The sequence below is a fragment of the Fistularia commersonii genome, chromosome 3, assembly GCF_037954325.1.
Source record: "Fistularia commersonii isolate RoL2024-O1a breed Wild chromosome 3, RoL_Fcom_v1.0, whole genome shotgun sequence".
In the NCBI taxonomy this organism is placed as follows: domain Eukaryota; kingdom Metazoa; phylum Chordata; class Actinopteri; order Syngnathiformes; family Fistulariidae; genus Fistularia; species Fistularia commersonii.
This window is the reverse complement of record NC_141286.1, coordinates 8,885,546-8,899,573: the sequence shown is the minus strand read 5'-3', so window position 1 is coordinate 8,899,573 and position 14,028 is coordinate 8,885,546. Positions and strand designations below refer to the sequence as shown.

The 14,028-nt window shown below is 47.1% G+C and overlaps 2 protein-coding genes across 2 annotated transcripts; one reads left to right on the top strand and one right to left on the bottom strand.

The window, feature by feature from the left end:
* Positions 1-3,070: 3,070 nt before the first annotated feature.
* Positions 3,071-6,606, top strand: scg2a (secretogranin II a). Its single transcript, XM_086143535.1, has 2 exons — positions 3,071-3,177; positions 4,356-6,606. The coding sequence occupies exon 2, from the start codon at positions 4,364-4,366 to the stop codon at positions 6,233-6,235; it is 1,872 nt and encodes a 623-aa protein (XP_085999661.1). The 5' UTR covers positions 3,071-3,177; positions 4,356-4,363; the 3' UTR covers positions 6,236-6,606.
* Positions 6,607-6,623: 17 nt separating this feature from the next.
* ap1s3a (adaptor related protein complex 1 subunit sigma 3a) lies at positions 6,624-12,206 on the bottom strand. Its single transcript, XM_086143536.1, has 4 exons — positions 11,257-12,206; positions 10,566-10,692; positions 7,672-7,809; positions 6,624-7,590 (listed from the first exon to the last, which is right to left on the bottom strand). The coding sequence occupies exons 1-4, from the start codon at positions 11,538-11,540 to the stop codon at positions 7,555-7,557; spliced, it is 585 nt and encodes a 194-aa protein (XP_085999662.1). The 5' UTR covers positions 11,541-12,206; the 3' UTR covers positions 6,624-7,554.
* Positions 12,207-14,028: the final 1,822 nt, after the last annotated feature.

Sequence of the window (14,028 nt, the reverse complement as noted above, 5' to 3'; positions counted from 1 at the left end):
ATCGGTGTGTGTGTGTGTGTGTGTGTGTGCGGAGCACTTTTAAAAATAGCACTCTCAGGAAGGGGATGGTTAAGTTATTTGTGTATCATTGACAAGTGCGTCGCGAAAAAAACACCCGTGGGCCCCCAGGGGTCCAAGCGCTGAGCTCCCTCACCCCGTTGCCATGACGATGGCGATGACCGACGGGCTAAAAATGACTTGAAGAGACGCAGTCCGGTGTCACATCTCGCCTTTCTGACGAGAGGGGGGCTGGGGGGCGGAAAATGATGTATCACGCTGGAGAGACCAGATACGCGCAAACGCGTGCACACGCACACGCACATCGACCGGAGAAAAGAGTCTGACGTCAAAGCCCGCGGATCCATTCACAACCCGCCCCCCCCCTCCCCTTCCACATTGTGCCTGCCAAGCCTCTGACAACCTGAGTTAGGGTGCAGAATTAACAGCCGCCGTGATGAATGACACACACACACACACACACACACACACACACACACAGGTGGGTGAGGGGGTTGAAGGCGGGTGAAACTTAAAGTTCCAGTTTCCTTAAGGGTTCCTCGTCACTGCTGCTGTGATCCCTGTAGGATCGCAATATTAAAATAAAATGGGCGTGACGTGCGGGTGTTTTTCCGTGATCACGCCTGCAGACAGGCCCACACCTTTGGAGGAAAGGGGGGTGTCAAAATAACCAAATGTGTGAATGAGAGGGTGAATGTTTATATGCTTCTATATGATATATTAGTGACAGGGTAAATATTTTATGTTCATATATATGTTAATGAGAGAGTAAATGTTCATTTATCTTAATATGATAATGAGAGGGTGAATGTTTGCATGTCTCTATATGAAATGTGAATGAGAGGGTGAAAGGTTGTATGTCTATATAATGGTGACTACTTATATGTCTCTCCATGACATATGAATGAGTGAGGGTGTATGTCTCTTAACCCTAGAACACTAACATCGTGTGATTTTCACCCACACAATTCTTGGGATGTGATTTTCATTGTGTTGCCATTGAGTTTTATGGGTCCTTGGGTAGCTTCGGGCTGCTCACTGATGTTATTAATTGTATGTTTGTTTCCCCCCTCCAATCGGCCCATCTATAAAGTGATGAAAACTGCATTTTATCCAGGATACTGTATTGGGTAAAATATACTTAACGTTATTGATGGTGTTACTTATTTTAACGTTAGTGTTCTAGGGCTCTGTGATGGACGGGTGACTGATGGGCTTGATAAGAGTTACATAAAATGCATGAATGAATGAATGAATGAAAAGTGAGGCTATGAAAGGACCTACTGGGAGTGAAGTGTTGGGGGTCCATATAAGTTCTGGTCCCTGGCGGGCAGATCGTCACGCTTTGGAGTGTGAGAAGACACGTTGCTGGGGATCCTCATTGTTCCACAACCTTAGCAACAGTTATTTTTAAATTCCTACGTGAACGCGCAGAACAGGAGCACATCATGGCCCCTGCTTCGCCTAAGCACGGCGGTAAAGCCGTGCGAGGCCTGTCAGGGGAAATTCACCTTAGCTTCCCAAAACGCTCATATCAGCGTTAGCGAGGCGGGACACGAACAGAGTTGCGCGGTCGTGTAATGAGACCGGAAACCCGAGGCGACAGCAAACGCGCCACTCGGCTGCACTGAATAAACATCTCAGATCTTCCATCCTGTGACCGGCGTGACCCCGTGAGCGGTAGACGCCGCAGTTGCCCAAATGCATCAGGAGGAAGGGGGCGGATTATGATTGCTTATAAGAGACTTCCTTGCTCGACCTGAGACAAGGCCCCCGTGTTTAGCTACAGACAGGCAACCAGGGTGGAACTGAGCTGTAATTGGTTTTCTGTTTACCAGTCATCCTGCCATACACACACACACACACACACACACACAACTGCGAGCAATTAGCCTGACAGCTCAGGTTTTATCTGTACAAAACTGGCACAGAGTTACTCGGCGTGTGTGTGCCCGTGTTTGTGTGTGGTTGGTGTGTGTGTGCCTGTCATGAGGGAGGTTGTAATTAGGCTGATGGAAACATGAGATTCAAATCAGTGCTTTGGTCCTGGCCCTGAGCCGCCTGGAGACGACGGCAGCGACGCCGGTGAAGGTTACCCAGACGTGGGCTGGACGAAGTGAAATGAAGCAGGAGTGTGAAAAGAGGATGAAAAGATGAGTCAGAAAATGCCAAGGTCCTGCGAAATGTGAGAGGATTACTGGTTTATCTCATAACGTGCCAGGGGAATTATTGGACGGATTCGGTGTCGGGGTGTGATCCAGAACAACAAGATCAACCGGGCTGTGTTGTGAAAAGCGAGAGAATAAAAGAGAGAGAGAGTGAGAGAGAGAAAGGAGCTATTTTTATCTGACAACTTTGACAAAAACAGCAAATAACAAACAGGCGGGTCAGAGCAGGACAGACCGAGCTTGAATCAAATGGAGAGAGATAGAGAGAGAGTGGGGGGGATTTATGAATGAAACTACACACAATGGAAACACACACACACACACACACACACACACACACACACACACACACACACACACACACAACACAGAGATCCATTCTACACAAGATTTGACGGGCAGCCAAAGACCACAGTGCGTACTTACATACATTAAATGCATCAGTCCGTCTTCTTGCAAACACACACACACACACACACACACGCACACACTGCATTCGCCCCCACCACCACCACCACAATCACTATGTCACCCCTCCCATCTTGGGGCTCTGGCGGGGTTCGTGTGTGAGTCATCAGTGGACTTTTTTAACCATATCTGCTCCTCCAGCACTGCAGCAGCAGGGGGATGGAGGGGTGTTTTCTAGGGGGAGGGGGGATACCAGGGGCACTCAACACCAGTGAAGTAAATTTGTAAAAAAAAAAAAAAACATATATATGGCAAAAAATTAATTAAAAAATCTCTGAACCGGTTATGATTTCAATCTATTTTTTAAATATTTTTTTTTATATTTAAACTGCGACAAACTCGCTGTTGTGGCTCCCACTGAAAGAGAGCGACGTAGCCCCGCCCCCTCCGGTGTGTGACGCACGAGTCACGTGACCCGTGCAATAGCATGGGGAGCTGTCCGCGGTGCTGAAGGCGACACTCCCACCCGGACACAGCGATGAGCAGAGCGGCCGCGAACCCCGATACCGACTGAGATCCGAAGGTGAGGCTTCCCCTCTTTGTCTGCAGCTCCCCGCTTTTTTTTCTTCTTTTTAGTCTTTTCTTAACCTTGCGGAGGGGGGCGCGTTCCCCACTGCCCCCTCCCCCCAGCAGGGTCCGTCAACCTGATGCGCCTGATGAGGGGGAAGGTAACGGGTCTTTTGTTACCGAAAACCACTTAATTTTTCTTTTTTATTATCTATATATCTATATATGTATTTTATTTATAATATTTAATATATACTATATATATGTAATATATTTATAGATTACAAAGATAAATCTATCCATCCATCCATCTTCTGCCGCTTATCCTACACTCAGGGTCGCGGGTAGTGCTCAGATATTTACCGAAAATGAAAAAAAAACAGGTTTTAAATGTCAAATTATTGCTTGTGGAGAGAGAGAGAGAGAGAGAGAAAGAGAGAGAGAGAGAGAGAGAGAGAGAGAGAAGTTCATTAGTGTCTTACGGTAATAACATAAAAATTGAGTTTTAATTGATTTGACTGGAACGTTAATAATTCGCCCCGCTGACGTCACGATTCTCCGCGTTGCACTAAAGTGCGCCTCGTTGACGCAGGTTAATGGGGGGGGGTAGTGTGTGTGTGTGTGTGTGTGTGTGTGTGTGTGTGTGTGTGTGTGTTGGTTGGGGTTTCTTTTTTACGTTTTCTTTTATTTTTAGTCTGTTGTTTTTTCACGGGGGACGTCGGTCTCAGCAGGTTACCATGACAACCGGGCCGTGACTCACAGGAGGGGGCTGGGGGGGGCTCAATTGGGCGACTAATGAGATTTTGCGTCAACGCGAACAAGATTCCAGCTGCAGGACACGGGAGAGGACGCAAATAAAATAAAAACAAAACAAAAAACAAAGGTGATTATTATTATTATTATTGTTATTATCAATTATTACACTTTTCATTATCAATTAAATCTGTGATTAACTGTGTCATTTCTCATTTGGGTCATCCCATCAAAAGTGTCCTGGAAAAAAAACATAACAAAATTTCCAGTGTTTGGCCTGGGTTGAACTAGGAAAATACAAATATGAATTAAAATAGGCCTAAATATAGAGATTTATAAAAATAACAAAATGAACTGAATAGATGCCTGCGCGGTACCCGCGGCGACCCCGTTAGCATTCCATGTAAAGGTCGGCGCTGACACATTGTTGTTCCTCCGCAGACATCACCATGCCGTCCCTCCCCAGCCCCTCTCTGTCCGTCTGCTCCACCAGCCTCCTGCTGGCCCTGCTGTGCCTCGGCTCCTCGGCCGCCTCCCTCCGCGAGCACAGGCTGCGGGGGAGCGAGTCGGACCCTCAGCGGGGAGACGTCCTCCAGACCCCCGACGCCGACATGCTCAAGGCCTTGGAGTACATCGAGAGCCTCCGCCAGAAATCCGGCACAGACTCTCAGCAGCGCGCCCTTCCGGCCGCGGGCTACGACGGCGGCCGCGTGGACAATGGCGAGAGGCTGCGCGCTATGCTGAGGCTGGCCTCTGACGGCAAAGGCGAGGACGAGGAGGAGGAAGGGGAGGAGGATGGCGCGGAGGACACCAGCGAGGAGCTCCTGCAGGCGGTGCTCACCACCCTTCAGCAGACGGAGAAGGCTGCCAAGCCGGCCTTGCTTCGCCCCTCCTCGCCAGGCATCGGCGAGAAGGGAGCGGCAGGCGCCAAGGACGCCGCTTACCCACGGGCACAGCAGAAGTCGCAGGGCATCATGCCGCACAAGAAGCTGCCGCTGATGTTCGAGGATGAGGAGGCCGAGGGAGACGAGGAGGAGGATGAGGGGGACGACGGGGGCCGCGAGAGCCCCTTCAAGCGCACCAATGAGAACGTGGAAGAGAAATACACGCCACAGAACCTCGCCACGTTGCAGTCCGTCTTCGACGAACTCAACAGGTTCACGCATGGGAAAAGCGTGCACAAACGCGAGGATACGGAGGAAGCCGCACCGGAGGACGAGGAGGAGGAGGAGGAGGCCGGAGATATGTTCAATGAAAGGAGCGCGGCGTACGACGACTTCACAGACTGGGGTCCTCTCCAGGAGGAGGAGGAGGAAGAGGAGGAGGAGGAGGAGGAAAAGCCAGAGTTCGACCAGAACCTCGATTACCTCGACGACGAGGAAGATGAGGAGAACTTACCGGTCAAGAGGTCAAAAGACCCGGAGGATGACACCAACCTGGTCGACTACTACCTACTGAAAGTGCTGGAGAAAACAGAAGAGGAGGAGCAGAAGAGAGCGATAGAGGAAGAGGAGAAGTGGAGGGCGGAGAGGGCGGCGCCGTCGCAATACAGGGGCGGTGTGGACCCTCGAGCCGTCTACCAGCTCCTCCAGATCTCCCAGAAGTACCAGATCCCCCCTGGGGACCTGATGGACATGCTCAAATACAGAGATACGCTAGACCGGTTCAAGTCTCCAGCCGGCAGCTTCTCATCCAGAGTGGAGAACAAGGTCCCGCCGGCATCCTCCAGGAAGAAGATCCCCGAAGCGAACATCTATAACAGGCGTCTCCCCGCCAGACAGAAATCCCCCCAGACCCTGCAGACGGAGGAAATCCTCAGCATCCTGGGGCTGGGAGGCCTGGAGGACGACGCCGATCCCGCCCCCGTCAGGAAGCCCTACAGAGGCCCCGCGTCACGACTTTACGCCCTTCCCGCCGAGCAGTTGGCGGAATCCTCGCCCACGCAGCGGCGCCGTGCCGGCAGCCAGAAGGACGACTACGATGACGGCGGCGCCGACGAGGACGAGCTGGCGGCGTACCTCGCCGCTCAGATGCTGGCGCGGTATCCTGACCCGGCGTTTGGCAGGGCCGGACAGAAGCGGGCCGGGGAGGGGCACGGCGCGGCGGCGGCAGCAACTTTCGAGCAGGCGATCCACGACTATTTCGACCAGGCGGGCTCAGAGAGGCGGCCGAGCGCAAAGAGGCGGGACGGGGATGGGGAGGCGGGCGATGAAGCAGCGACGCAGGGCCTGGAGAACGAAGCCGTGATGAAGCTGCTGAACTATCTCAATCCAGAAACTGAAGGGAGCGATGCCGACGCAAAAACTGCCCGAGGAGTATAAATAAACCTGTAGAAATATATAAATATAAATATACACATCTATTTGTTTTGGTGACGAGAAAGAGACAAATAAAGGTATTTTGAAAGTTAACACGCCCGGTCCGCTGCAGTTCTTCTGTAGGCTCGCAGAAGTCCCTCCCATTCAACAGGAACATGAGTGTTTGATTTTGCACAACATCACTACCTGTGACTCACCAGCCTTACATTTCAGTGCGCTCCATCGTGCGCACACACACACACACACACAAAAACACACTCACACATGACCAGATAAGTGTTGGAGCCCTTAGATTCCCTTGTGTTTTTTGGGTACGTTCTTTCTTAACTGTGTTCATATGTGACATACTGGAGGTTAATAAAGCATTGACTTTATTTATTTTTTCCCCGGATGGTGTAGTTTTTTGTTTTTGTTTTGTTTTTTCAATGCAACAGGCAGGGGGTTTGAACAACCCCCTCCCACACACACACACACACACACACACACACACACACACACACACACACACACACACACACACACACACACACACACACACACACACACACACACACACACACACACACACACACACACACATACCTTGCTCCCATGCAAATAAATACAGAGCTCTGAACGCACTTAGGAAAATCACATGTTACAATCACAACATCCATTAATAGCATCATCTGTTGATATAGTTATAATGCTGGATATACAGACGTTGCTGAAAGGCTCTTAGCTAGAAGGTCCCTGGTTTGACTCTTACAGGGGTCGGTCTCCTCCCAAAGTCCAAAAACAGGAAATTGTCCCGACCCGTGGAGAATGAGAGTGAATGGCTGCATGTTTCTATATGTTCTTTGACTGAATAGTTGGATTTATCTATAGAACACTTGAATGAAGGAGTGAATGTTGCCTCTACATGACATGTGAATGAGTGACTGAATGGGTGTCTCTATATGATGTGTGAATGAGTGAATGATTGTATTTCTCTACGTAACATGAATGACTGAGAGAAAGGGTGTCTATATAATGCGTGAATCGTTGTATGCCTGCATATGACGTGACAGAGTGTATGGTCGTATTTACCTATATAACATCCGAATGACAGAGTGAATGGTTGTATGTCTCTGTGTGACATGAATGAGAGGGTGAATGGCTGCATGCCAATCTCTCTTGCTCAATACATATATATATACATGAATATATACATATATATATACATATGGCCCTGTGACTGACAGGTGACCTGTCCGGGAAGAACCCCCACCTCTTGGCCAATCAGAACTGGGATAGGCTCCGGCACCCCTGCGACCCCGAGTGCAGGCGGCTTGTCCTCCGGCTCAGTACGTCGGTTTATTCAAATATTCCTCCATCGTCTGTGACCAGAAGAGAGGGAGACACGTGTCGGTGACGAGTCACAGACAGAAAGCGTTCAGAGGAGCTGCATGAGAAACCACCTCCTGGAAGGTGTCGGCTTCCTCCATCGACACGCCCACCGCCACTTTGGAGGTCTCCAGGATCTCCCCGCCCATCAGGAACTCGTCCAAGATGTAGTACGCCTTCTCGAAGTTGAAAATAATATCCAGCTCGCACACCTGAGACACACACACACGCACATGTTTCCATCCGTCCTTCTCAATCAGCTTCACATTCAACATCCACATACTAACATTTGTTCTGCCACAGCCCCAAAACATCCAGTGGGTAAAAAGAAGTCTGTTGACTTTGAATACCCACTTTTGCACAGGAAGAAGTTTTTGCGGTTCCTAAAACCTCTTCAGGAATTAGGCCGTTCCTCCGTGCATTGGGACAGCATCGGAACCAGGGAGCTGAGCTTCTAGAACCGTTTTTGCTCCTACCTCTGACGGTTCCATCACAACTCATGCAACTTAGGTGCTCGGTGGAAGCCACGCCCATTACCAGACACTTCTTCCGGAGCGCCTCTTTTAAATAGTAACATTGTCACTGGTCGGCATGTTTTCTTGCAAAAAAAGCAGCGGCCACAGAGGGCTTCCAGGACTCGCAAAGGGACATCAATATTTAGGCCAAAATAAGTGCGGCGTTGTATAGTTGCTAACCGGGCTTTGAATCGCATCTTTGAATCGGTGATAAAAACCTTCAACCCGTCATGTGGTTCATGGTAATTTTTCCCGCCGTGCAGAACATGAAAACCGTGGCAGCTCCACGGTGTCCGTGCACCTTCCTCTTGTTCTTCTTCCACAGCGGTTTGGTATTGAGTGTGGCGCTTCAAAACTAAAAAGGAGGAGGTAGCTAGATCCTGGAATGGCATTCGAGAACGTCAAGTGTGAAGGAGAGGGTGAATAGTTGTGATTGACAGGTGGCCTTCGGCCACGGGGTCTCCTATCCGCCACTGGTGGTTCCTGACGTCGCCTTTTAAATTCACAGTTTGTGATCCGTTTCCCGTCCCTTTCCTGACGTCCATTTTTCCTGAGCTGCAACCGGATCCGAGCCCCCGGCTACGACACGGCCCGCGCCTCGTTTCCCCTGCTTGCTCACCACCTCCGCTCGTCTTCCACATCGATCCGATCGCCCCTAACCGCGATTAGCCCGTCTGCCGATCCCACATCCATTAGCCCGCTCAGCTGACGGGCTCCTCCGGGAGATTTCCCTCCAGAATCGCTTTTTCCTGAAAACCCCAGCGATATCTCACCGGGTAATGGGGCCTCCGATCGCCACGATTGTGGAATACTATTCTCGTGCATTAAATTCCTTTTGTCTGGGAGTTCCTATTAAAAGCCTGTTGTCCATTTACCTCCACCCGACTCACCCCACCCTCCGCTGCCACTCTAATGTGTTACCTCGGTCTAAATCCGCCCCCTGACACCACCAGATATTAACCCGATCCCATCCATCCATCGCCTCCAACTCGCCAGCCTTTTACTTGACTTGTAGTATTTTAGAATCACTTCCTCTTGTCTTACCGCCCACGCTTTCAAGGCTACATGCTTTCGGTCACCCCTCCCCCTCCCCCCCTTCCTCGTCCTCTTCCTCCGCCTCTCCATCTCGCCCGCCTGCTGCAAACCCGCACCACATGTTTCACATCCTGGCGAAGCTGCTGCATCCGTGATGTAACAGGGGATCTTACTTTACATCATCCTTCTTTTTTCCCTCTTCCACTCATTAAGGGCCCCTGACGGACCCTTGTTTTGAAAATGGCGTTGTTCTCCTGTGTGTTCCCCCCACCCCCTACTGGCCACCGGGGGAAATCACACCCCTGCTGTCCAGAGGACCGGCTGAGAAAGAAAACCCATGGGAAATGATTAGAAAATACGATCCCTTTTTTCTTCAATCCATTTTTCTTCCAGTGGCTTGCTATTTTTTTCTTCCTTCCTTTAGAAGAAGATTCATTCATTCATTCATTGTCTTGATGTACCGCTTATCCTGCACTCAGGGTTGCATTGGGGGGGTCGCCAGTTGATCCGAGGGCAAACAATCATTCACTCTCTCATTCAACATCTTTTATGGTGATATAAAACCATTCACTTTCTATTTCACAGGTCATATAGATATCCAAATGTTCACCCTCTCATTTGCGTAATTTTGAGACATGCAATCATTCACTCCTTCATCTACTCATACATCTACGATGTACAACTATTCGTCCTTTCATTCACACGTCACATAGACATTCAAACGTTCACCTAGTCCTTCACATCATATGTAAACATATGATCATTCACCCTCTCATGATACTCAAACATAGACACGCAATATGGAGACATACAACATTCACTCATTCACACATCTAAACCTAAAATAGTGATATACGACTATTCATCCTCTCATTCACACGTCAGATAGCTATTCAAACGGTATATAAAGACATACAACCTTTCACTCATTCATCTACACCTCATTTGGTGACATACAACTAATCATTCAGATGTCATATAGATATTAAAATGCTCACTCTGTCATTCACATCATATAGACAGAAAGTCATTTATACATTATATAGAGACATTCAAACATTCACCCTCTCATTCACATCATATAGAGACATGCAACCATTCAGTTCATTAATTCACCCATCATAGAGGTGTACAATTATTCACATGGCATTGAGAGACATACAACCACTCACTCATTCATGCGTGTTTTTGGATTGTGGCAGGAACACGGAGAATGCGGCGGAAACCCACACAGACACGGGGAGAACACGGAGACTCCATACTCCTCCTTGCTGTGAACACCATTGCTTTGATTTATCGCCAAACTAAGCAGGACGTTGTGCACGGAGGATGCAAAACCATTTTGGGCAACATTGCTGAAGCTGAAACGCATACATTCACCACCGACCCGGACGAAAATAAAAAAGATCAATACTCACGTTGCCGAAATATTTATCCAGCAGCTCAACGTATCTGTGCAGCACCTCCAGGCTGAGCAGCTCGTTGTCCTGCTCCTCCAGGCCGGCGCAGAAATACAGGCTGGCGTACCTGAATTTGAAAAAGCGACTCATTCAGTCACTCAGTCACGTCTTGATGGGTACAAGCCATTCACTCTTTCGCACGTCATATAAAAATATAATCATTCACACCCTTAATGGGATGTCAAAAATCTTTTTTTTTTTTAATTTAATTTATTTTAATTTAATTTTTTTTTCTAATTTTGATTTTTAATTTCAATTTTTAATTCATGAAAGTGTTTCTTTTATGACCGTAAAAAAACCATTTAACCTTTTAAACAAAAAAAAGGAATTGATTTTGGATTTTTTTAATTTCATTTCATTTAAATTAATTTAATTTTACGTTCCTTCACAAATATCATCGCTGGGCACATCTGATTTCATGTTCACATTAATAATAAATAATGCCTTTCCACTCGCGGCCTCTGTTATGGCGTTGAGGTCAGGGGTCGATAAGCGCGCACTTTTCCTCCACGAGGCCTCAACATAGAGTGGAGGGTGGAGTTAACTGGTAAGGGTTGTCAGGGCGGGTTCTCTTTACTTTGCAATGCCTTGCAATAAAAGTGAAAAAGGGAAAAAAAAAAAAAAAAGGAAAAGCCATTCCTGCCGTCACCTCCTGTAAACGATCTTAAGGTCTCGCCACTGGAGGAAGTTGCAAGAGCGGGCCGATCTGGCCAGCACCGTCGTCATCATCTCCCGGATCACCTTCCTCTTCTCGCGGTCCGACACCGGGGTGAACCACTTCTGCAGCCGCAGCTTCCCCTGCCGGCTGAACAGCAACAGGAAGCGTATCTGGGAGGAACGGCGGGGGTCAAAGTGCAACGTGTGACCGTAGACGGCGTGGCAGATGTGATGGCCGACAGGTGGCGGTATTGGCGGGAGAAAAAAAATTCCCATCACCCCAGTGTGCTATTACTGTGTAAGGACAATGTTTGTGTTGCGCAAGGCTCATTAATGGCAGCACTTTGCCCCTCTGGAGACGCGGACGGTCGAATCGGGATGCGTGGACCGGAGAATCCACGACAACTCCAAGGCCTTCTCCGTGGGGAGGGCCAGGTGGCGAGATGGTTCCCAGAGGATCTGAATCCCCATCGACGTGATAATAACAATGTTATAAATGGATTTAACAATTAACGTCACTCCTGTTGGATTTTTCTGGTGGTTCTCATCGGGTATTCGTGTGTGTGTGTGTGTGTGTGTGTGTGTGTGTGTTGGACCACTTTAATTTTGGGAGTGGAAGAACCTTCAGAAGGAACTGTGGAGAACATTGAGAACATTCAGCACCACGCAGGAAGGGGTTAAAAAAGAAGTCGGGGTTGATTTGATTTGGCGCCAAGAACAATAACCGGGAGGCGGGTTTCTTAATTTAACACGCACGCTCTTTGCCACCTGCGCGCACAAAAGTTCATGATCAGACGAGAACTCACCATTTTCTGAGCCGCTGTCCTGGGTCTCCTCTCCTATCTCCTGTCTCCTATCACCTCGCCGACCTTCCCAGAAGCCACTGCGCACACGCACACGCAAACACACGCACACACCTTCGTAGGGTCGGAGCCGCGCCTCTCTTCCTGGTAAACCCGACTCGTTTTATACACTCTGGTTCCTCTTGGTGACTCACCAAACAGATCCGGTTCAGTTGAGTCAGTGTCGGTACGGTTTTAAAGTAGCCTGTAGGAACTTTTTTCTGTCGTTCAAAAATAAATTTATTGTAAATATATTATATAGATATCCTATAGATATCCTCATATATTATATGTGTGTATAGATATATAATATATATATCACAACAGCGTAACAGTTATAATGTCAAAAAAGAAAAATAATTATGAATAGAAATAGAAATAGAAATAGAAGGGGAGAAGACAGATGGCAAGACATCCACAAATAAATAGACAGTAGATAAATTCAACAACAACAGCAACAACACCAGGGATAACAATGGGAAACATCAAGGAACAGTGAGGGTGAAAAATACACAAGAACTAAACAATGATATACAGGATTGTCTCAGAAAATTAGAATATTGTGATAAAGTTCTTTATCTTCTGTAATGCAATTATAAAAACAAAAATTTCATACATTCTGGATTCATTACAAATCAACTGAAATATTGCAAGCCTTTTATTATTGCAATATTGCTGATTATGGCTTACATCTTAAGAAAACTCAAAAAAACATCTCAAAATATTAGAATATCATGAAAAAGTCTTGTTTTTAATGCATTACAGAAGACAAAAAGAGCTTTATCACAATATTCTAATTTTCTGTTTCAGTCCTGTAAATAGAGACACAAAATTAAACAGCAATAAATAAAATAAACGAACAAATAAGGCAGGATGTGTGCAGTTTGGGACAAACAAGGATAAGAGAGACGGCAGAGTTAGGACATGACGTGTGAATGGGTGAGGTGGTGAATGGTGTAAGGTAGTGAGATTGTGGAATTGTGGAAGCGGCTCAGATGCGCCCCAGACCGGTCAGAGTTGTGTGTCGTCCAGACTGCAGACTCTGTGCAGTCTGATGGACGTGGGCACAAAGGAGCGTTTGAAGCACTCGGTTCTGCACCGGGTTGGGATGAAACGTTGGGCGAAAGAGCTGCACATCAGCCACAGCTCGTTGTGCAGGGGGTGGGAAAAATTGTCCAGGATATATATATATATATATATATATATATATATATATATAGACATCCATAAATTATATATATATATATATATATATATATATCGAATTATTGTTGTTTGGCTTGCGATATAAAGCAACTAGTAACACAACTTAAGTGTAATAGTTGAAGGTTTGTCATATTTATCAGTATTGATAATATAATAATATTAAAAAATATATACTGAAAATAATAATATATTGTAATTATAAAATATAACATTATAATAAACACTATTAATATACCGATATAATAATAATAAAAATAATAATAATAACAATGAGGGTTTGCTGCTTTGAAATGGGCCGTTTTAGAAGAAACCACCTGTTTGTCAAACCAGGTCAAAAATCCAAGAGAGGTGTGTAAATCTAATCTGTCTCACACACACACACGCACACACACACACACACACGGAAGGAGAGAGAGACAGGGAGCATGATAAACACACAAACACACATTTACCCACCTCCCACACACAAATACGGAGACACAGCAATAGAGAAAGAGACACACACTTACTAAAAGAGACAGACACATACACCTAGAGAGTGAGATAAACCCAGACACACACTTACCTAAAACAAAAGAGAGAGAATCACACACTGAAAGACACACACACACACACACACACATACAGCTAAACAGATTCATGGGGAATGCAGAATGGGAGACACACACACAAGTACACACACAAAAAAGTTTTTTCCCTACCAAGTGTTGCTTCAT